Here is a 20,669-nt window from a genome sequence, read left to right as displayed (position 1 = left end):
ACACCAGCAGTGGCCACGGAGCAGGGCTGCAGTCCAGCAGCTGCCAGTTGGCTGGGAGAGACCTGAAGGGTCCGCCGTAGGGGAGGAGCCCAGAGATCCCAGAGCCACCGGCCCACACCTGGTAGGGTTAGATAGCCCGGCGCTGGAGTGCGGAAAGGAGGCTGTCAGTACCTGCCTTTCTGCCCCACAGCCTCTGGACACACTCTTGCCCAGCCCCGGTGGACAGCAGGCCTCTGGGTCTTCACTGCCCCGTTAGAATGTGGGCTGTGGGAGATGGGCGGTAGTGCAGCGGGTTAAGTGCACGTGGCGCTAAGTGCAAGGACCGGTGTAAGGATCTGGGTTCGAGCCCGCGGCTCCCCACCTGCAGGGGAGTCACTTCACAGGCGGTGAAGCAGGTCTGCAGGTGTCTGTCTTTCTCTCCCCTTCTCTGTCTTCCCCTCCTCTCTCCATTTCTCTCTGTCCTATACAACGACAGCATCAATAACAACAATAATAACCACAACAATGAAAAAGAACAAGGGCAACAAAAGGGAAAATAAATAAATAATTTTTTAAAAAAATTAAAAAAGAATGTGGGCCGCACAGTGGTGCACCGGGACTTCCTGCTCGTTCCACAGACTTGCCAAAAATAATAGCAGCTCCCACCCACTTGGCAGAGCGGACCTGCTTCATGTGTGTGGAAAAGGGCCTTGCAGCTCCAACAAAAAGAAAAGCTTGTGAGACGCACAACAGGATGAGCCAGTTGTGAGAGAACAGATTCACCTGGCTGCTGACCTTGAGAGGCCCCGGCGGGCTGCTCCTCACATCCCCGACAGCCGGGAAGAAGCGTGTCCTGCGTGGGGGGAGAGTGTTCCGACAAGGAGGGGCCCTGTCCCGCTGTGGGGGGAGTGTATCTTGCTGTGGGGGGAGCGTGTGCTGGCGTGGAGAGAGCGTGTCCCGGCGTGGGGGGAGCGTTGCTGGCGTGGAGAGAGCGTGTCCCGGCGTGGAGGGAGCGTGTGCTGGCGTGGAGAGAGCTGTCCCGGTGTGGAGGGAGCGTGTGCTGGCGTGGAGAGAGCGTGTCCCGGCGTGGGGGGAGCATTGCTGGCGTGGAGAGAGCGTGTCCCGGCGTGGGGGGAGCGTTGCTGGCGTGGAGAGAGCGTGTCCTGGCGTGGGGAGAGCGTGTGCTGGCGTGGAGAGAGCGTGTCCCGGCGTGGGGGGAGCGTGTGCTGGCGTGGAGAGAGCGTGTCCCGGCGTGGAGGGAGCGTGTCCCGGCGTGGGGGGAGCGTGTGCTGGCGTGGAGAGAGCGTGTCCCGGCGTGGAGGGAGCGTGTGCTGGCGTGGAGAGAGCGTGTCCCGGTGTGGGGGGAGCGTGTGCTGGCGTGGAGAGAGCGTGTCCCGGCGTGGAGGGAGCGTGTGCTGGCGTGGAGAGAGCGTGTCCCGGTGTGGGGGGAGCGTGTGCTGGCGTGGAGAGAGCGTGTCCCGGCGTGGAGGGAGCGTGTGCTGGCGTGGAGAGAGCGTGTCCCGGCGTGGAGGGAGCGTGTGCTGGCGTGGAGAGAGCGTGTCCCGGTGTGGGGGGAGCGTGTGCTGGCGTGGAGAGAGCGTGTCCCGGCGTGGAGGGAGCGTGTGCTGGCGTGGAGAGAGCGTGTCCCGGCGTGGGGGGAGCGTGTGCTGGCGTGGAGAGAGCGTGTCCCGGCGTGGAGGGAGCGTGTGCTGGCGTGGAGAGAGCGTGTCCCGGTGTGGGGGGAGCGTGTGCTGGCGTGGAGAGAGCGTGTCCCGGCGTGGAGGGAGCGTGTGCTGGCGTGGAGAGAGCGTGTCCCGGCGTGGAGGGAGCGTGTGCTGGCGTGGAGAGAGCGTGTCCCGGTGTGGGGGAGCGTGTGCTGGCGTGGAGAGAGCGTGTCCCGGCGTGGAGGGAGCGTGTGCTGGCGTGGAGAGAGCGTGTCCCGGTGTGGGGGGAGCGTGTGCTGGCGTGGAGAGAGCGTGTCCCGGCGTGGAGGGAGCGTGTGCTGGCGTGGAGAGAGCGTGTCCCGGTGTGGGGGGAGCGTGTGCTGGCGTGGAGAGAGCGTGTCCCGGTGTGGGGGGAGCGTGTGCTGGCGTGGAGAGAGCGTGTCCCGGCGTGGAGGGAGCGTGTGCTGGCGTGGAGAGAGCGTGTCCTGGCGTGGAGGGAGCGTGTGCTGGCGTGGAGAGAGCGTGTCCCGGCGTGGAGAGAGCGTGTCCCGGCGTGGAGGAAGCGTGTGCTGGCGTGGAGAGAGCGTGTCCCGGTGTGGAGGGAGCGTGTCCCGGTGTGGGGGGAGCGTGTGCTGGCGTGGAGAGAGCGTGTCCTGGCGTGGGGGGAGCGTGTCCCGGCGTGGGGGGAGCGTGTGCTGGCGTGGAGAGAGCGTGTCCCGGCATGGGGGGAGCGTGTGCTGGCGTGGAGAGAGCGTGTCCCGGTGTGGGGGGAGCGTGTGCTGGCGTGGAGAGAGCGTGTCCCGGCGTGGAGGGAGCGTGTCCCGGCGTGGGGGGAGCGTGTGCTGGCGTGGAGAGAGCGTGTCCCGGCGTGGAGGGAGCGTGTGCTGGCGTGGAGAGAGCGTGTCCCGGCGTGGAGGGAGCGTGTGCTGGCGTGGAGAGAGCGTGTCCCGGCGTGGAGGGAGCGTGTGCTGGCGTGGAGAGAGCGTGTCCCGGCGTGGAGGGAGCGTGTGCTGGCGTGGAGAGAGCGTGTCCCGGCGTGGAGGGAGCGTGTGCTGGCGTGGAGAGAGCGTGTCCCGGTGTGGAGGGAGCGTGTGCTGGCGTGGAGAGAGCGTGTCCCGGTGTGGAGGGAGCGTGTGCTGGCGTGGAGAGAGCGTGTCCCGGTGTGGAGGGAGCGTGTGCTGGCGTGGAGAGAGCGTGTCCCGGCGTGGAGGGAGCGTGTGCTGGCGTGGAGAGAGCGTGTCCCGGTGTGGGGGGAGCGTGTGCTGGCGTGGAGAGAGCGTGTCCCGGCGTGGAGGGAGCGTGTCCCGGCGTGGGGGGAGCGTGTGCTGGCGTGGAGAGAGCGTGTCCCGGCGTGGGGGGAGCGTGTGCTGGCGTGGAGAGAGCGTGTCCCGGCGTGGAGGGAGCGTGTGCTGGCGTGGAGAGAGCGTGTCCCGGCGTGGAGGGAGCGTGTGCTGGCGTGGAGAGAGCGTGTCCCGGTGTGGGGGGAGCGTGTGCTGGCGTGGAGAGAGCGTGTCCTGGTGTGGAGGGAGCGTGTGCTGGCGTGGAGAGAGCGTGTCCCGGTGTGGGGGGAGCATGTGCTGGCGTGGAGAGAGCGTGTCCTGGCATGGAGGGAGCGTGTGCTGGCGTGGAGAGAGCGTGTCCCGGCGTGTGTGCTGTTGTGGGAGGAGCCATGTGCCGCTGTGGGGGAAGCCGCCCGGGGTGTTGTGACGGGCCCGTGTGAGGATCCGTCTCAGCCCTGCCATGCACAGCATTTGCTTCTGTCCTGTTTCACTCTTGCTGTCTGTCCTCAGGCGAGTGCCCTCGAGTCAGGGCCTTAGCGTTCTGTGTTGGTGGGACCCGGCCGGTCTCCTCCCTCTCTCCTGAGCTCAGGGCCAGCTGGTTGGAGTGGTCATGTCCCACTGGATATGTGTAGGCTGCAGGTGCTTCCCTGTTCCTGAGGCAGGTGCCTGTCGGCCTCGGTACGTGGTTCCCTGATGATGGGTGTGAGGTGGTTTTGCTTTTGCTGGCCTTCCCTCGTGGTAGAAAGGTGGCTTCCTAGCTCTGCCCATCACAGCGGCCTTCACAGCCAGGAGACAGCGTCCCAGCAAAGCCCCATGTCCTTGTCTCGCCACCAGTCCTGCCTTTGAGGTGCTCCTCCCACACCCCCAGCAAAATCAAATGTCCAGGGGGCAGGCAACCATGACCATCTTTTTAATTTACTTATTTTGCCTTCAGGGTTATTGCTGGGACTCAGATAGCTTCGAATCCACTGCTCCTGTGGCCTTTTTCTTTCTTTTTTTTTCTTTTTTTGGGGTAGGACAGAGAGAAATTGAAAGGGGTTGGGGAGGTAGAGAGGGAGCGAGAAAGATAGATATGTGCAGACCTGCCTCACCACTTGTGAAACGACCCCCCTGCAAAATGAGGAGCCGGGGGCTCAAACCGGGATCCTCACGCAGGTCCTTGCACTTTGCACCATGTGCGCTTAACCCACTGCACTACCGCCCGGCCCCCGGTTACCATAATCATTTTAGATTAATGTACTTTACCCACCACCTAGGAATTTGTCCCAGACAAATTTGAAATTGTCTTAAGAGAAGGGGAAAAAAAAACCACAAATGGATTTTGAATAAAGAGATAGTGGGGGGGGGACGGCGGGGCGGGTGGTGGCGCACCTGGTTGAGCACACATGTTACAATGCACAAGGACCCAGGTTTGAGTCCCCGGTTCCCACCTGCAGGGGGAAAGCTTCACGAGTGGTGAAGCAGGGCTGCAGGTCTCTCTCTGTCTCTCTTCCTCTCTATCCCCCCTCCCTCTTGATTTCTGGCTGTCTCTATCCCGTAAATAAAGATTTTTTAAAAAAAAGATAGCAGTGGTGGGTGAGAGCATGACGGTTCTGCAAAGAGACACTCATACCTGAGCCTCTGAGGTCCCAGAATCAACCTCCTGCACTGCCGTGATCCAGAGGTGAGCAGAGCTCTGGTGAAGGAAGGGAGAGAGGGAGGAAAGGAAAGAAAGAGACCGTAGTGGCTGCCACTCTCTTCAGGGGTCAAGCAGTGGCCTTGCATTCTCTCCCGCAGTGAAGGCCGTGACGCTGCTGATTCAGATGCCAAGTGCAGGAGATGGCCCTGCAGTGTCAAGGCCTGAGACTTGCCTTGTGTTTCAGAAGCCGCTGAGGTTGTAGTGTCCTTGGCTGCATGTGTTCATTCGTAACGTCTTTTCTGAAGCTGTGTCGTAGCGTAGTATTTAGGTAGCAGAGTTTTCCTTGAAGTCTCCTTTATAATAGCAAGAGCGAGCCAGGGAGCAGCCTGCATGCACAGCAGAAGGAAGCTGGCTACACACACCGTCTCCCCAGCGAGAGCCCGCTGGCAGGCGAGGCACAGTGCAAGGCCACAGAATGGCGTAAATCGTGAAGCCACACTGTTCACTTCAGAAGCGGCTATAAAATGACACAAGCAATGTCTCCTTTTCTAAGAAGAAACATGCTTGATGGGTACATATATGCAGACATGAAAACATCCGAATACTGCTTGTCTCTGGTCAGGAAAGAGCTTCTTCCTACTGGGGAGAGAGCGCCGTATGTTGGAGACACCAGAGGCCCCGGGTTCAGCCCCTGACACCACCTTACTCCAGAGCTGAGTGGTGCTCTGGCGCGTGTGCGCCTCATGAAAATTAATGAATACATCTTTTAAAGCGCTCTCTGAATTGCGTTGCATTCTAATTTCATACGCATGTTTCTTAAATATAGTCAATGGGGAATGCTAGGAAGGTCGGGTCTTGGGGACGGTGTCTCTCCAGACAGTCCTTCAGCAGCCTCGCTGGCAGCCTTTCTTCCCACAGGTGGAGCCTGGGAGGGACATTCCCCATCATCCTCACAGCCTCCAGGGTGCTTCCATCCTTTCACTATTCAGAGAATGCTGGGACTAGCATTTTTATCCTGGAAGCTCTTTTTCCCTTTTCCATACCCTCAATTATTTCCACAGAGTAATTTCCCAGACGTGCTATCAGCAGGTCAGTGGCGCGAACGTTGCTCACGAGGACACGTGCCACGTGCGGCAGATTGCTGCTCTGCGGGCGGTGCCCAGGCTCCCCGCCACCCCAGCCTCCCTGCCCTGTGGCAGTGCTGGGCTGACCGCCGTTTCTGGCTTAGCTTCGCTTCGCAGGGAGAGAAGGGGCCTCATTACTTTGATTTGCGTTTCCAGAGAGACTGAGCCATCTTTTCTGCGTGCTGCTTACTTGTTCTCTCTTACGTGTCATGTTTTCTATTCAGGAATTGTGCCATTTGTTCCTTGGGGTTTTGTCTCCTTCTGTGCTGACGAGTATACCCCCTGTTTTCTGTACTTGCCGAGCTGGAGAGACACCCCCCCCCCCCCGGCCGTTGTTTCTTGTCTAATTTAGGTCACACACACACACACACACACACACACACACACACACACACACACACACTTTGTAGTCAGAACCTTTAATTTATGTAGTTATTTGCCAGTTTTGTGGTTTCCTTTTATTTCTCCCAAGTTCTAAACACTACCCTCTCACTCTGTAGCAGAAGGTGGGGGGATTCCATTTCCAGGTTTTATTTTTGCCTCCAGGTTTTCTGCTGGAGCTTCATGCCTGCACAGTCCTGCCACCCCCAGGGGCCTCCTCTTCAGACAGAGGGGAAACCGAGCAAGGAGAGGTAGCAGCACCACTCCACTGCTTGTGAAGCCTCACCTGTGGGGGGCTGGCATGTGGCTGGCTCCAGGGCTTGAGCCTGGGTCCTTGTGCATAGCAACATGTGCACTCTGCCTGGTGAGCTCCCCCACCACGCCCACCCCACCCCACCCCACCCCACCCCCCGTTTCCAGGTTGTCTGTTTTTTTTAAGCTTTGATTAAAAATATATAACCCCTTCACTCATAAGTAAGTTATTTTGCCAAAGTTTTATATTCATTCCTGTATGTATTTTCCATAGAAAAATTCCACGGAGTTGTCATGTGTTGAATAATCTTCCCCATTAACTTAAGCTTTCTTCTCTGTCACCTTTTTATTAGTGATTTAATATTAGTTTACAAAACCACAAAATAACAGGAGTCTAATTCCACACTGATCCCGCCAGCAGAGTTCTGTGTCCCCATTCCTCCATCAGAAACTGCAGTGGTTCTCTCCCAAGGCTGTTACTTTTTTTTTTTTTTTTAAGATTTTATTTATTTATGAGAAAGAACCAGACATCACTCTGGCACATGTACTGCCGGGGATTGAACTCGGGACCTCATGCTCAAGAGTCCAAAGCTTACCACTGCGCCACCTCCCGGACCACAGGTTGTTACTTTATATAAATGCCTGGATCCATCTCATTCTTAATCTGTTAATATGATATTTATTTATTTTTTATTGCCACCAGGATTATCACCGAAACTCAGTGCCTACACAATGCCCACTGCTTCTGGTGGCCTTTAAAAATGTACTTATCTATTGGATACAGACAGAGAGAAATTAGGAGAGAGACAGAGAGACAACCATAGACCTGCTTCATACTCATGAAGCTTCCTCCCTGCAGGTGGGGACCAGGGGCTTGAACCTGGGTCCTTGCCCGTGGTGACATATGCACTTTACCAGGGGCACCACTGCCCAGCTCCCACCCCTTTTTTAATGGAGACAAAGAGAAATTGAGAGGGAGATAGAGAAGGAGAGAGAGAGAGAGAGGGACTTGCAGCCCTGCTTCAGCATCCGTGAAGCTTCCCCCTGCAGATGGGGTCTGGGAACATCACTGCCTGGCTCTAATATGACACCAGTTGTTGTTGTTGTTAGTGATTTAATGATGATCAACAAGACTGTGGGATAAGAGGATTACAGTTCCATGGGTACCGGGCGGTGGGTGGCACAGCTGGTTAAGCACACGTGGTGCAAAGCATAAGGACCGGTGCAAGGATCCCGGTTCAAGCCCCTGGCTCCCCACCTGCAGGGAGGTCACTTCACAAGCAGTGAAGCAGGTCTGCAGGTGTCTGTCTTTCTCTCCCCCTCTCTTTGTCTTCCCCTCCTCTCTCCATTTCTCTGTCCTATCCAACAACCACAACAGCAATAACAACAATAATACTAACAACAACAATAATAACAATAGCAACAATAAACAAGGGCAACAAAATGGAAAAAATGGCCTCCAGGAGGAGTGGGTTTGTAGTGCAGGCACTGAGCCCCAGCAATAAACCTAGCAATAACCTGGAAGCAAGAAAAAAATAATAATAAATAATTTAAAAAACAATTCCACACAGTTCCCACCACCAGAGTTCTGTGTCCCATCCCCTCCATTGGACACTTCCCTATTCTTATCTCTCTGGGGGTATTTAAAGTGATTATTTAATTTTTTTCCCTTTTGTTACCCTTGTTTATTGTTGTTATTGTTGTTGTTGTTGGATAAGACAGAGAGAAATGGAGAAAGGAGGGGAAGGCAGAGAGGAGGAGAGAAAGACAGACACCTACAGACTTGCTTCACTGCTTGTGAGGCAACCCATCTGCAGTTGGGGAGCCGGAGGCTCGAACCAGGATCCTTATGCCGGTCCTTGCACTTCATGCCATGTGCGCTTAACCTGCTGTGCTACCACCTGGCCCCTGTGATTATTTAAATTTTGTTTGCTAGGACTTATCCTACGCTCATACATTTTAAGCTTATTTTCCGAAATTTCCTTTTTACTCCTACTCGCTTTAATGTGAACCAAATCTGCAGACTCAGAGTGCCTCTGAGGACAGAAACAGCCCTCCTTAAGTATTCCAGTGTTCCTCATGTACTTGCTGTAGACCTTTTGCATTTTGTAATCTTTTTAAAAAAATATTTATTTATTCCCTTTTGTTGCCCTTGTTGTTTTATTGTTGAAGTTATTATTGTTGTTGATATTGATGTTGTTGTTTTTGGATAGGACAGAGGGAAATGGAGAGAGGAGGGGAAGACAGAGAGGGGGAGAGAAAGACAGACACCTGCAGACCTGCTTCACCGCCTGTGAAGTGACTCCCCTGCAGGTGGAGCCGGGGGCTTGAACCAGGATCCTTACGCTGGTCTTTGGGCTTTGCGGCACTTGCGTTTTGCGCCACATGCGCTTAACCTGCTGCGCCACCGCCTGACTCCCTTGTAGTCTTTTTATAACTTTAAACTCTTAACACTTCCTTCCCCCAGCTTTTGGGTGCTTTTGTTTTTCATGGCAGTGGCTTGGAAGACTTCTTAGCTCTTTCCATAGAAATGAGAATATTTTCTTGTTTTTTAATATTTTTTAAATTTCCTTTGGACAGAGACAAAGACATTGAGAAGGGAGGGGAAAGAGAGAGAGAGAGACCTGCAGCCCTGCTTCACCACTCATGCAGCTTCCCCCCTGCAGGTGGGGAGTAGGGGCTTAAACCCAAGTCCTGCACTCAACCGGGTGTGCCACCACCTGGCCCCAGATATTAAGATATTTCTACGGACTCTGGACTGTAGCTAAATGTGGTTTCTTGCTTTTGTTTTAAATACCCCTTCATCACACTGATCTTGGACCCAAACTGGTCCCATGTTAGGAAGACCAGTCCTTGTGTTCTTTTTTTTTTAAAACCTCAAATGGAATAATCCTTGTGTATCAGAACAAGACTTATTGACTTGGAATGATTGCAGTAAAGTGGCTCTGAATGTCTACTCCGCATGCACAGGGCTGAGAGAGAATAACGCAGGTGGATTCTTTCTTTGATTTCATTTATTTATTAGATAGAGACAGAGAGAGAGTGAAAAGGGAAGGGAAGAGAGAGAGGGAGAGACAGACACCTGCAGCCCTGCTTCACCACTCTTGAAGCCTTCCCCCTGCAGGTGGGGACCAGAGGCTTGAACTCAGGTCCTTGTGCACTGTGATGTGAGCACTTAACCAGTTGGATCCTGTACATCAGCTCTGTATACCTAAGCTGAAGGCAGGACTGTCAGCTCCATATGCACAAGGCTGGGACAGATCTTAACAATCGTTCTCCGTGTCCAGTTTGCAGAGAAATTCCAGGAAGTCAAAGAAGCTGCCAGACTAGCCCGAGACAAGTCCCAGGACAAAACCGAGACCTCAAGTGATCACTCCCAAGTAAGTGCTTTGCCTGTGGAGTGAGTCTGAGAGTGGTCCTGACTGAGTCTCACATTCCTGAGCAGGCGAGGCGGAGGCAGCAGGCTCTGGGAGACGGTGGTGCTTTTCCAGAAGGGAGACGTTCTTTTCAGAGTTGGAACTCCTATGTGTGTCATTTCACTCTCCTGACTCAGCTTTTTCAGAGAGAGAGAAAGAAAGGCAGAGAGAGAGAGAGAGGGAGGGGGCTCCCCCTGGTGTAGTTGTCCCAGACACGGTGAGGCTTTGCTCCACCTGGTGAGCTGTCTCTCTGCCCAGGCATGGGTTAGCTCTTAGTGATTTAACAGAGTTTTGCAAAACTAAAAGATTTCCGTATAAAACTACACACCCCTACTGGCAAATGTAAGCTCTGTGTCCTTCCCTATAACCACCATGGTTCTCACAAAGTCCAAGAGATGGTTTGGTGGCCTTTCCCCACAAGTGCCTTGGTTTTACTTGTGTGTGTGCCCCACACGAGTGGAACTGCCTGGTAGCTGTCCTTCACTTAGCATTTCCCCTTCCTGGCCTACCTGTATCTTCTTCACAGGAAGTGACTGCTGAGGTCAGAGTTAGTACACATCTCTGACCCTGAAGAGGTGTGCTCTGGCCACGGTGTCTCTGGACATTTTGAACGTCTGCATGGTGTAAAGTCTGCTATGTTCATACTGTTCTTTTTAGCATATTTTTCCTCGTCATTGATTATTTCTTTGTATTTTCAAATATCTCTTTAAAACTTAAGTTTTTTTCCCCTTTTGTTGCCCTTGTTGCTGTAGCCTTTTTGTGGTTATTATTGTTGTTATTGATGGATAGGACAGAAAGAAATGGATTGTTGGATAGGACAGAAAGAAATGGAGAGAAGAGGGGAAGACAGAGAGGGGGAGAGAAAGACAGACACCTGCAGACCTGCTTCACCACCTGTGAAGCGACTCCCCTGCAGGTGGGGAGCCGGGGGCTCGAACCGGGATCCTTACACCAGTCCTTGTACTTTGTGCCACGTGCGCTTAGCCCACTGCGCTATTGCCCGACCCCCAAAACTTAGATTTCTATAGCTAGACCTCTAGTGTTTGTCCAGTGTTTGTGTCCCTACTTCTCCTCGTGACTCCTGACACTGGAGGCATTCATGTTGTTTCTGTACTCACTAAGATAAACGCTGCCCTCTTGACTGTCTGGCTTCTCTTTGCACACTTGATGGTCTCTACAAGATTCACCTTGAAGTGGCAGGTGGGTTCAGACACCCTGCCCTCTGTAGAAACACACGGTCCCGATGCCTCCTGAGTGGCCTTCCCACCCGCACCTGCACCCACAAAGCCTTGTCGATTTGACAGAAGAATGTCCTCCTGACTCCTTTCATTTTGTTCTCTGTGCTAGTGAGGTGGAATGTTTGTTTACTGATTCCATACATGTCTTCTTGAGAAAACATCAGTTGTATGCCCTTCCCCTTTTTTAAGTGCTTGTCTTTTTTGCACACTGATTTATGAGAACTTTACTTTCTAACATGGCTGTTTTGAATGTATGCAAGCCTAGACAGAATAGTCTAAGCAACCTCTTGCACCCACTGGTCCACGTTAACAAGTAGGGGTTTATGACCACTCACTGCCTGCCCCTCCACTGCACAGACAGCTCTGCCTTCTGCGGGTGCTGGGGATTGAACCTGGGACCTGTGGTGCTTCGGGCATGAACGTCTTTGCATAGTCACTGTGCCGTCTCCCCAGCCTGCTCTACACTCTCTCCTCTAGCCCCCTGTAGTCGGTCCCTCCTCCCTTTACCTGGGGCTCTTGCTGTGTGTCCCTGAAGGAGGCCAGGTGTCCAGGCCTAGGGCTCAGCCGGGGAGATGACAAGGCGGGTGCTGTCGGGCCTCTCCTCAGCTCTGGGGCGTCTGACCTGTGGGTCTTTGCTGGGTTCTGGTGGGTGTGCTGGTCACGCTTTCCCCGTGTGCCTGATGTGCTTCTGCTGTGAGGACAAGCAGTAACGTGTGGAGGTGACTCCCTTTGGTCAGGAATCTGGGTGTGAAACCCCACCTTCTGCTCAGGCGTCCAGTGTCAACGGGACGGATGACGAGAAGGCCTCCCATGCGGGTCCGGCGGACACGTTCCTCCAGTCGGAGAACAACAAGCTCAAGATGGCGCTGACGCAGAGGTGAGCAAGGGCCCGGAGCCCAGGCCTGCCACACACTTCCTGGGGCGCCGGCCTCAGAGGTTGGGACTGGGGACGTCCTGCTGATAGCAGCCCGTGCTGTGTCCCCAAGGCAGGGGCCGACGTGTCTGGTGACTGCTGCCTGTCCGTCACTATCAATCCACGTGGCCTGTGGAGCCTGTGTGCGTGGGATGGATATGTCCCTGCACTTAGGTTGCTTCCCTTCTTGGTGGCTTTTGTTTCTTTGCTTGTTTTTTGCCCCCAGAAATACTGCTGGGACTTGGCGCTTGTGTGATGCCTCTACCACTCCTGGCAGCCAGTTCTTCCCTCTTTTTCTTTTTCTCTGATAGAGACAGAGAAATAAGGAGGGGGGGTGAGAGAGACACCTGCAGCACTGCTCTACTGCTCGTGAAACGTCCTCCCCTGCAGGTGGGGACCTGAAGTGTGGAGCCAGGTCTGCAAGATGGCCACACATGCATTTAGCTGCTGTGCCACTGTCCGGCCCTCATCTTCCTTTGTTTTATTTATTTATTTATTTTAATTTAAGAAAGGAGACATTAACAAAACCATAGGATAAGAGGGGTACAGCTCCACACAATTCCCACCACCCGATCTCCATATCCCATCCCCTCCCCTGACAGCTTTCCCATTCTCTATCCCTCTGGGAGCATGGACCCAGGGTCATTGTGGGATGCAGAAGGTGGAAGGTCTGGCTTCTGTAATTGCTTCCCCGCTGAACATGGGCGTTGACCGATCGGTCCATACTCCCAGCCTGCCTCTCTCTTTCCCTAGTAGGGTGGGTCTCTGGGGAAGCTGAGCTCCAGGACACATTGGTGGGGTTGTCTGTCCAGGGAAGTCTGGTCGGCATCATGCTGGCATCCGGAACCTGGTGGCTGAAAAGAGAGTTAACACACAAAGCCAAACAAATTGTTGAATGACCATGGACCTAAAGACTATAATAGTGCAGATGAAGTGTTGGGGGGTATTCCCTGCAGGCTCTTGTGTACTTCTGCTTTCAGGTATATATTTTTCCCTAGTTTATAGACACGTGTGAACCTATGCTCTATCTCAGGGGACCTGGTCTATATCTAGGTTTGGGGACTTTATTGGGGAGTGGACCACCTGGAATGGAATTAGAGAATACTATGAAAGGAAAGGTCTCACTCAAGTAATGAAGCTGAAGGGTTGTCATTCCACACCTGAAGTCTCTGGTCACAGTCTGAAGTGAAGCATGCTGGGGTGGCACTCGTTGCGTTGATTAGATTGCGATCGGCGGATGCAATATTATTTGATATGAATTGAGAGAAGCATGCAGGAAAGTGGGCCCCACCCTAAGGTTCCAGGACTGGGGGAAATATAGGCTCTATAGTGGAAATGTGTACATAAACACCATTCCCACCACCAAAAGACTGTGTCCCATCCCAACCACCACCACCCCCACCCCCGCCATGCCGGGAAGCCCAGTTGCCAGGGTTTTACTTTGGTGCCCTGCTCCCTTTGTTTTTTAAAAAAATAAATAGTCACTCATTCATCCTTAGTAAGAGTGTGTCATGAACATCAAAATATATAATAAAAGTATAGCGTACAAAATTTCAACCAAAGGTCCGTTCCTTTTCTCTGCCCTAAAGAGACGCCACGTATTTGGAGAGATTGCCTTTGTAGTGTTGACAGAATCCGTAGGATACATAGGCGTGAACTTGGGAAGTGCACACAATCTGGATGAAGAAAAACAACTTTGGGGCCATTGGTGAATAGCAGTAACAGCAATAATCACAAACACTTGAAAGGCGTATTCTGTTGGGAAGTCTGGGTGTTTAAAAAAGTGTCAGCCTTCCTGAAGCTGAACCGTAGGCTCTGCACAGTGCCGTCTGTGAGAGAGCTCTGAGGCTGCGGGGCCTCGGCTGCACTGACTGCTCAGGCTGCTGCTCTGTGTGTAGGGAACATGCCTGTCCCCCGGGGACCCTGTCCTCTGGGACTGGCAGGTCTCTGCTCCCCCAGCCTCCGGAAGACTGAGAAGCTGCCTTCCTGAGTTGCCTCATTTAAATGAGCGTGACCTCATGTTAATCCCCCGCTTTCCAGCTGAGGAAGCTGAGGCTGCACAGCTTGTAAACCCCCCACACCATCCTGCCCTTCAGAGCCGGCCCTCCCTGGCCCCAGCCAGCTGCTCAGAGCCTGGCAGGGCTTCCAGAAAGGACGCTTGGCCCCAGATCCTGCCGCCTTCTCTGGACAGAGAGTTTGTTGGGTATTGTGAGGACAGGACTCTGGGCAGACCATCCCTGCGTGACAGGTTTTCAAACCATGGTGGCTTTGTGAAGAGCCACAGCAGTGGGCACGACCGTTCCTGCCAGGCCATGTGAGCTTGCACAGTGCAGCAACTTGGCAGGTGACTGGAGGGCAGTCTGCTGGTGCCTGTGTGCTGGAGCCAGAAGTGTGCCCTTCCCATCACACCCCCATCCTCAAGGCTGACGGCAGAGCAGGTCACTCAGAGGCAGCTGCACAGCTGAGACAGGCCTTCAGAGCCCGCCTCTCCCTGGCCAGCCGTGCTGTCTAGAAGCAGAAACTTGTCACGGCACTCGTCCTGAGCATACGTCACTGCAGACAAACCCCAAAGCAAGCGAGGGCCTCTTCTCTCCCTGTCTGAGTTCTCGGCCCTCCTCTGTTCTGTCCCCAGTCCTGGGCCTCCTCTGTCCCCACCATGAGTACTGGGCTCTCACAGCTGGGTTCGCACAGAGCCTGGAGATACGTATTCTAGCAGAACTGCCGTTTTGGAGCTGGGCTCTTGTTGATCCCAGGTCCCTGGGCTCCTGAGAGGGGTTTTGGGGACCTTGTCACCTAGGTCCTAAGGCCCGTGGGCCTCCTGAAGCTTCACACCTTTGTCCTGAGGCTCATTTGGAAAGACCCTGACCAGAGGAACCGTGACCAGGGGACGGGGCAGCAGAGGGCCTGGCTTTCCTTCTCGCCTTCTCTGCTGGCGCCGTCTCCCCAGGGCACAGTCATTCCCTCTTGGGACTCGGGTCCTGCCCACCATGGGGAGAAGGTGTGGGCCCGGTGCGGGGGCCCTACCCTTCTAGTGACCGGCTGCATGCCTGCAGTGCTGCCAACGTGAAGAAATGGGAGACCGAGCTGCAGACCCTGCGGGAGAGCAACGCCCGGCTGAGCTCGGCGCTGCAGGAGTCGGCCGCCAGCGCAGAGCAGTGGAAGAGGCAGTTAGCCCTCTGCCGCGATGAGAATGACCGGCTTCGGAACAAGGTGGGTGCCGGCCGGCCTGGGGGGGGTCACAGCCAGCAGGGCCCGGCCTGGGGGTCACAGCCAGCAGGGCCCGGCCTGGGGGATCACAGTCAGCAGGGCCCGGCCTGGGGGTCACAGTCAGCAGGGCTCGGCCTGGGGGTCACAGAGTTGGTGTCCTGAAGAGACACACCCACGCACCAGCATGCAGGCTCCCATGTCCACAAGGTCCATCACCCACCAGGGCCACCTGTATGCCTCCCCCGGTCAGCAGTGATGGGCCTCTGTGTCTTTCTAAGGGGTCCTGCTCAGGCCTGCTGCCTCTGCCTGCACCCCCGCCCCAGCCCTCCAGGGAGTGCGCAGCCAGGCCCCTCTGACACCCACCCTGGGGTAGCTCAGCTTGACCTGAGATGCCGTCACACTCGCCCTGCCCCCTCGTCCCTGTTTCTGCACCTCCGTGCAGCTGGCTTGCACGCCTGAGATGACGGGAGCCCCTCTGGACAAGCGAGCATCTGCCTAGAGTGACTACCCCGAGCCCAGGGGGCCTTTCTGCCTCTGCTGCTTTAAAAGGGCATCTCGGGCAGGCCAGACGGGGCAGGCAGCACCTGGGGGGAGCTGTTCACAGCCCTGGGAGGGGCTGTACGTGGGTCAGCCTGTTGCCAGTGTGGGAGAAAGCACGGTGGGGTGGGGAGGGCTGGGGCACAGTGTCTCCTGCCGTTGGTTAGATTGACCAGCTGGATGAGCAGTGCGGCGAGATCAACCGAGAGAAGGAGAAGAACTCGCAGCTGAAGAGGAGGATCGAGGAGCTGGAGCTGGAGCTCCAGGAAAAGGAGACGGTGAGTGCACTGCCTGAGTGGCGTCCAGTCCTGGGGTCTCGAGGCGTCTCGAGGTGGGCGGCTGCGGGCAGGAGGCAGTTGCCTGGACCCTGCATGGAGGCGGTCAGGATGGATGCTCGGGGACTTTTCTAGACCATCTTTCATCCAGAGTACAGCAAGAGCCGCCAGCCCTGTTCACCGTCGGGGACAGGACTCCTCAGGGCAGAGGCTCCCTCAGCTTCCTCTCCACAAAGCAGGGAGTGTAGGTGTGCCGGCCGCCTCACCCCACCGTAATGGGCGTGGCCCTGCGCGTCACTGTGGCCCGCGTGCACAGCCCAGCCCTCCACTCTGTCGCCTAGCATGGCTGCTCTCAGGGGTCCCTTCACGGATGCACCACGTGCCCCTCTGAATCTATCTCCTGCAGGAGCTGAAAGACCTTCGCAAGCAAAGTGAAATCATCCCTCAGCTCATGTCCCAGTGTGACTACGTCTCTGAGAAGCTGGAGGTGAGGCCGGGGCCGTGGTTGCCACAGGCTGCATGTGTGGGACATGTGTGGGACAGGAGCAGTTTCCTGCTTGGAGCAGGGCTGCGGAAACTGCGCCAGGGCCCCTGCTGCACCCTGACCCCTGCCCTGCCCCAGCCCTGAGCCCTGAGCCCAGGGGCAGCTCTCTCCCACCCTCTATGGATCTCAGGAGTATGAGGGGGTAGGGAGCTGAGAGCTGCTACAGGCTGAGACAGCAGGACTAAGGGCAGCCCCCTAGAGAGGCAGCCACTGGGCCTGGGGTTCCCCAAGTGCTTCTCTCAGGCCAGGCCCCATACCGGCGGTCTGTGCCCCAGAGGCTCACGTGACAGCAGAGCAGCGGCTCATTGCTAGTGCCGGCCTGGCAGGGGAGCTTACATGTCTCCATGGCAACGCCATTGGCGTGATGGTGTCCACTGCTATCCCTCGCCGCATCCCCTTGCTGAGGACCAGTGGCTGGGACCCCAGTCTGCACCCACCATGCAGTCTCCCCCGTTTGTCCCAGATTGGAGATAGGAAGGTGCCTGCTGGGCCCCTGGGGCTGGGGCTGGGAAGCCCTGTAGAGGGCGGTCACTTGCCACCCTTGTGGCTGGGCCAGCAGCAGCAGGCCCTGTGGAGCAGCCTCCTGCTGCTGGGACAGCTGGTGCAGACCGGCCTCGGCCAGCAGGAGAAGCAGCAGCCCCCCTCACCGCCTCCAGACCAAGCTCCCTCTGGCTTCCTGTAGGCGGCGGAGAGAGACAACCAGAACCTGGAGGACAAGGTGCGGTCCCTGAAGTCGGACATGGAGGAGAGCAAGTACCGGCAGCGCCGCCTGAAGGAGGGGCTGAAGAACTCCCTGGAGGTGCTGGACGGCAAGATCGACGGGCTGCAGGACTTGCGCAGGGGCCTCTCCAGGCTGGGTTCCGACAGCTAGGCTCCGAGTCCCGGGAACACACACACACACACACACACACACACACACACACAAACACACGCGCACGCGCACACGCGCGCGCCATGCCGGGTCCCGCCGGGGTGACCCCAGCAGGAGGGGCCCTGAGTCTCAGTGACACCAGCAGGACTGGGACTAGGACTCTGGCGCTGCTTCTGTCTTGTTCCCAAACCAGTTGTGCCGTCCGCTGTCCCCTCCTGCGGCCTAGCCGGCTGAGGACACCAGGACGATTCTGACTCAGGAATCCAGAACTCGGTCTACCTTCCGTCTACGCAGTCAGGGCAGGGTGTCTGTTCTTTGTGTCTTTCTCAAGGGCTGTTGCAAACTGGAAAACGGGTTTTCTACCCAAATACCCAAATGTCTCCGGCTTAGCGCGGCTGCGCGTGAAATGGTCCGCGGGGAGCAGGGTGTGGGGTGTCGGGTGTGGGGTGTGGGGCTGGGTGACCCTCAAGTCAAATCCAGATTGAGAAGATCCCCTGCAGAGAAGGAGTATCTTGGGGGTGCCTTCTCGCCTACACCCCTGTCCCCAGGCCCCGTTTGTAGGGTTGTGACAACGCTCTCCCTCTTGATTTTGTTTTTGAGCAGCGCACAGTGAGCGTGCCTCGCACAGTGCCTGGCACACAGTAGGTGCTTAATAAACATCTGTTTGACTAAACGGTGATGCGCAAGTGGGCGTCTTCCTCACAGCCCCAGTGGAGTCTGTCGGATGCTGCGGAGGACACGTGTGCTGTTTGTTTCCACGAAAATGGTGAACTGGGTGGGGCTGTGGGCCTGGAGGGGGGCCGGGGAGGTTGGTCTGATGCCTCAGCTGGACAGGTCCCAGCTCCCTGCCCCCGAGGGCTCTGACGCTGGAACTACCTTTCCGGGAACTGGGGAGTCCAGTGCTTCCCGGCGTGGGTTAGAGGATCCCTGGTGGGTTCTGAGAGTTGGGAGAGAAGTCACGGGCCCGTGACAGGGAGGGCAGTAAGCTGGCAGCCTTCAGCCTCAGCACGGGGAAGCTCTGCCCAGTTGACCTTGCCACTCAGTTCCCGCTGAGGAAACATTTGGAAACGGAGCTTGTGTGGTTCCATAGTGTAATGGTTAGCACTCTGGACTCTGGAAACGGAGCTGCCCCCTGTGCCCTGAGTTCCTCAGTGGGCCTGCAGGTGCCCTGTGCTCAGGCCAGAGGGTTACTGTCCCTGACATGGGAAGCACTTTGAGAACCACTAGGACAGCTTCCCTTTCTGGAAAGATTCACACACTTGAGACTGGTGGCTTTGGGTAAGTGAGAGGAAGGGAGGGTGCCCAGAGGACTCACAGGTGCTGCAGGGAGTTGGCACTGGTGAGGAAGGCAGAAGGCCCAGGCCACCTGGGCACCAGGTGCATCCGTGGGGCACCTGGGCTCCTGACAGATGGGAAGGGAAGGCCTGGTCAGCTGCTCAGGGACGGGGGCGATGCCCCTCCCCAGAACTCAGGACTCATACGGGCCTGCAGCTACCTAGTGCCAGCCGGGACCCCGAGCAGCACGCCTTGGCTGCCCTGGTGCCCGCCACCCCCACTGTCCCATGGCTTCTCAGTCCAGAGGGATCCACACGGCCCAGATGACATCTTCTGGAGAGCCATCGTGTTTTGTGGTGGAACTGTAGAAAACACCAGAAGCAGCGGAGCCCTCGTCAAAGCTGCGAGTCCCGGCAGCGGAGTGCCCTGGCCTGCGTCCGTTGGCCCGAAGGGTCTGACAAGCAGCCCGCGGGGAACTGGTGAGAGACCAGGGCCTGTGACTCTGGGGAGAGGAGGCGGGAGCGGGAACCCCACATGGAGCTCCAGATCACCCCACTTCCTCTTCAGAGGCTAGTGTCCTTCATCCAGACGGCCTGCTCACAGCTCTGGGCCCTCAAGCCCCTGCTAGTGGACACTGGGCAGCTTTCCAGTCTTGGTTCAAGGGGGGTAGGTGTCCAGCTTCAGCACAGGTGCCCCTCACTTGTCATTAAGCAAGGGGGCGCCCCAGCACCCTGCCCCAGGAGGCCTGCCCAGGTGTGAAGGCTCAGTGCCCCGGGCTCCCAGCTCTTCGCACCCTGAGGAGTGCTACCCTGCAGAAAGCAGGGCCAGCCCCAGCTCCTAGGGGACCTCACGCAGGTAGAGGGGGATCTGGAGGGGGGAGGCATGATGGGACAGCTCTCAAGGACTGCCCCTCTCCCTTCAGGCCCTTGCTTTGCTAGCCCCTCCACTCGCTACTCCCTCCTCTTCCCAGCGGATTGGGGGGGGGGGGCTCTAGGGGACTTACCGGGGGACTTTGCGGGCTGAGGGCCTCCAGCCATGTCGTCTCCCCATCCAACCCGGGAGAAAAGCAAATGCTCACTTGTTCCCTGCTGTGCAGTCCCTGTGGGCCAAGCCCTCTGCCTGTACTGGAAGGGAAGGGCCCACATGTAGGGCGGGAGCTGGGGGCAGGTAGCCGCCAGTGGCACTCCCGGGACGCCTGGCTGTGGACAGTGAGACCACACACACAGTATTGTTCTGAGGCTCTGCACTGCTGGGAGTGTGTGGTGCAGCGGTCTGACGGCAGCTCCTCGGGCTGAGGACTGGCCTCTTCTTGGGGTGCTCACTAGCCAGAGCCTCTAGCCTCTGCACCCCAGCTCTGTCTGTGAACAGCGAGCCCAGCTTGTCCCTTAGCACCCTGGGTGATCCAGGGGATGCCGCTGGCTGTGGGTCTGCCCTCCTGGGCCAGCAGCCGTCAGCAGGGCCGGGCTGGGGGAAGTGGTGCCTGGTGTCCTGGGCGGGTGAGGAGGACACGTGGGGTGGGGTGGCTGTGCCCAAGGGGACAGATGGGCCATCTGGGAGTGGACAGTGGGGGCTGGACCCCAGGGCTGGAGACCAGACGAGTCCAGGCTTGGCTGGAAGGAGGAGGGAAGGGGAGGCTCGGAGGGAAGGCACCGTGCAGGCGGGGTACAAGCCGGGGGCAGTCTCTAGAGCAGGGTGCTGGTCCTCAGGCCTTCCTCAGAGCAGACCATGGCGTGTCCTGGCTCGAGGGCCGCAGGGGAAGCCATGGTGCACTGACGGTAGCCTGCATGGTCCAGCAAGCCTCTCAGTCCTCCTCCTCAACAGTCTCCCAGGAAATACTAGGTGCTGAACTCCTTGGCTTTCTGGCATCTGGAAGGCAGCCCGGGGCTGGCAATGAGGGGTGCCCCCAGCGCAGGCCCACTCTCTTGTGTGGGCACTAGGATCAGCTGTGTTCAGTTAGGTCACTAGGGCCTCAGAGCTGGGTCCAGGTGACCGGAGAGTCTAGCTGCCCAGAACCGCATGTGGGTCTACCTGTGTTCAGGTGGGCACCGTAGGGCCCATGAAGGGTGATCTTTTTTTTTTTTTTTTTGCCCCCAAG

The 20,669-nt window shown here is 56.8% G+C and overlaps 1 protein-coding gene across 3 annotated transcripts in view; it reads left to right on the top strand.

Moving 5' to 3' along the window:
• HOMER2 (homer scaffold protein 2) overlaps positions 1-17,972 on the top strand; it is a 62,111-nt gene extending 44,139 nt beyond the window's left edge. For all 3 annotated transcript variants that reach the window (XM_060179536.1, XM_007529576.3, XM_060179535.1), the window contains exons 4-9: positions 9,586-9,678; positions 11,690-11,829; positions 14,919-15,075; positions 15,777-15,887; positions 16,291-16,371; positions 17,111-17,972. In XM_060179536.1, coding sequence (XP_060035519.1) covers positions 9,586-9,678; positions 11,690-11,829; positions 14,919-15,075; positions 15,777-15,887; positions 16,291-16,371; positions 17,111-17,299 — 771 coding nt within the window. In that variant the 3' untranslated portion in view covers positions 17,300-17,972. The remainder of the gene's footprint in view (positions 1-9,585; positions 9,679-11,689; positions 11,830-14,918; positions 15,076-15,776; positions 15,888-16,290; positions 16,372-17,110) is intronic.
• Positions 17,973-20,669: the final 2,697 nt, after the last annotated feature.

The sequence above is a fragment of the Erinaceus europaeus genome, chromosome 20 (genome assembly GCF_950295315.1).
Source record: "Erinaceus europaeus chromosome 20, mEriEur2.1, whole genome shotgun sequence".
Lineage (NCBI taxonomy): Eukaryota > Metazoa > Chordata > Mammalia > Eulipotyphla > Erinaceidae > Erinaceus > Erinaceus europaeus.
This window is presented reverse-complemented; position numbering and strand designations above follow the sequence as displayed.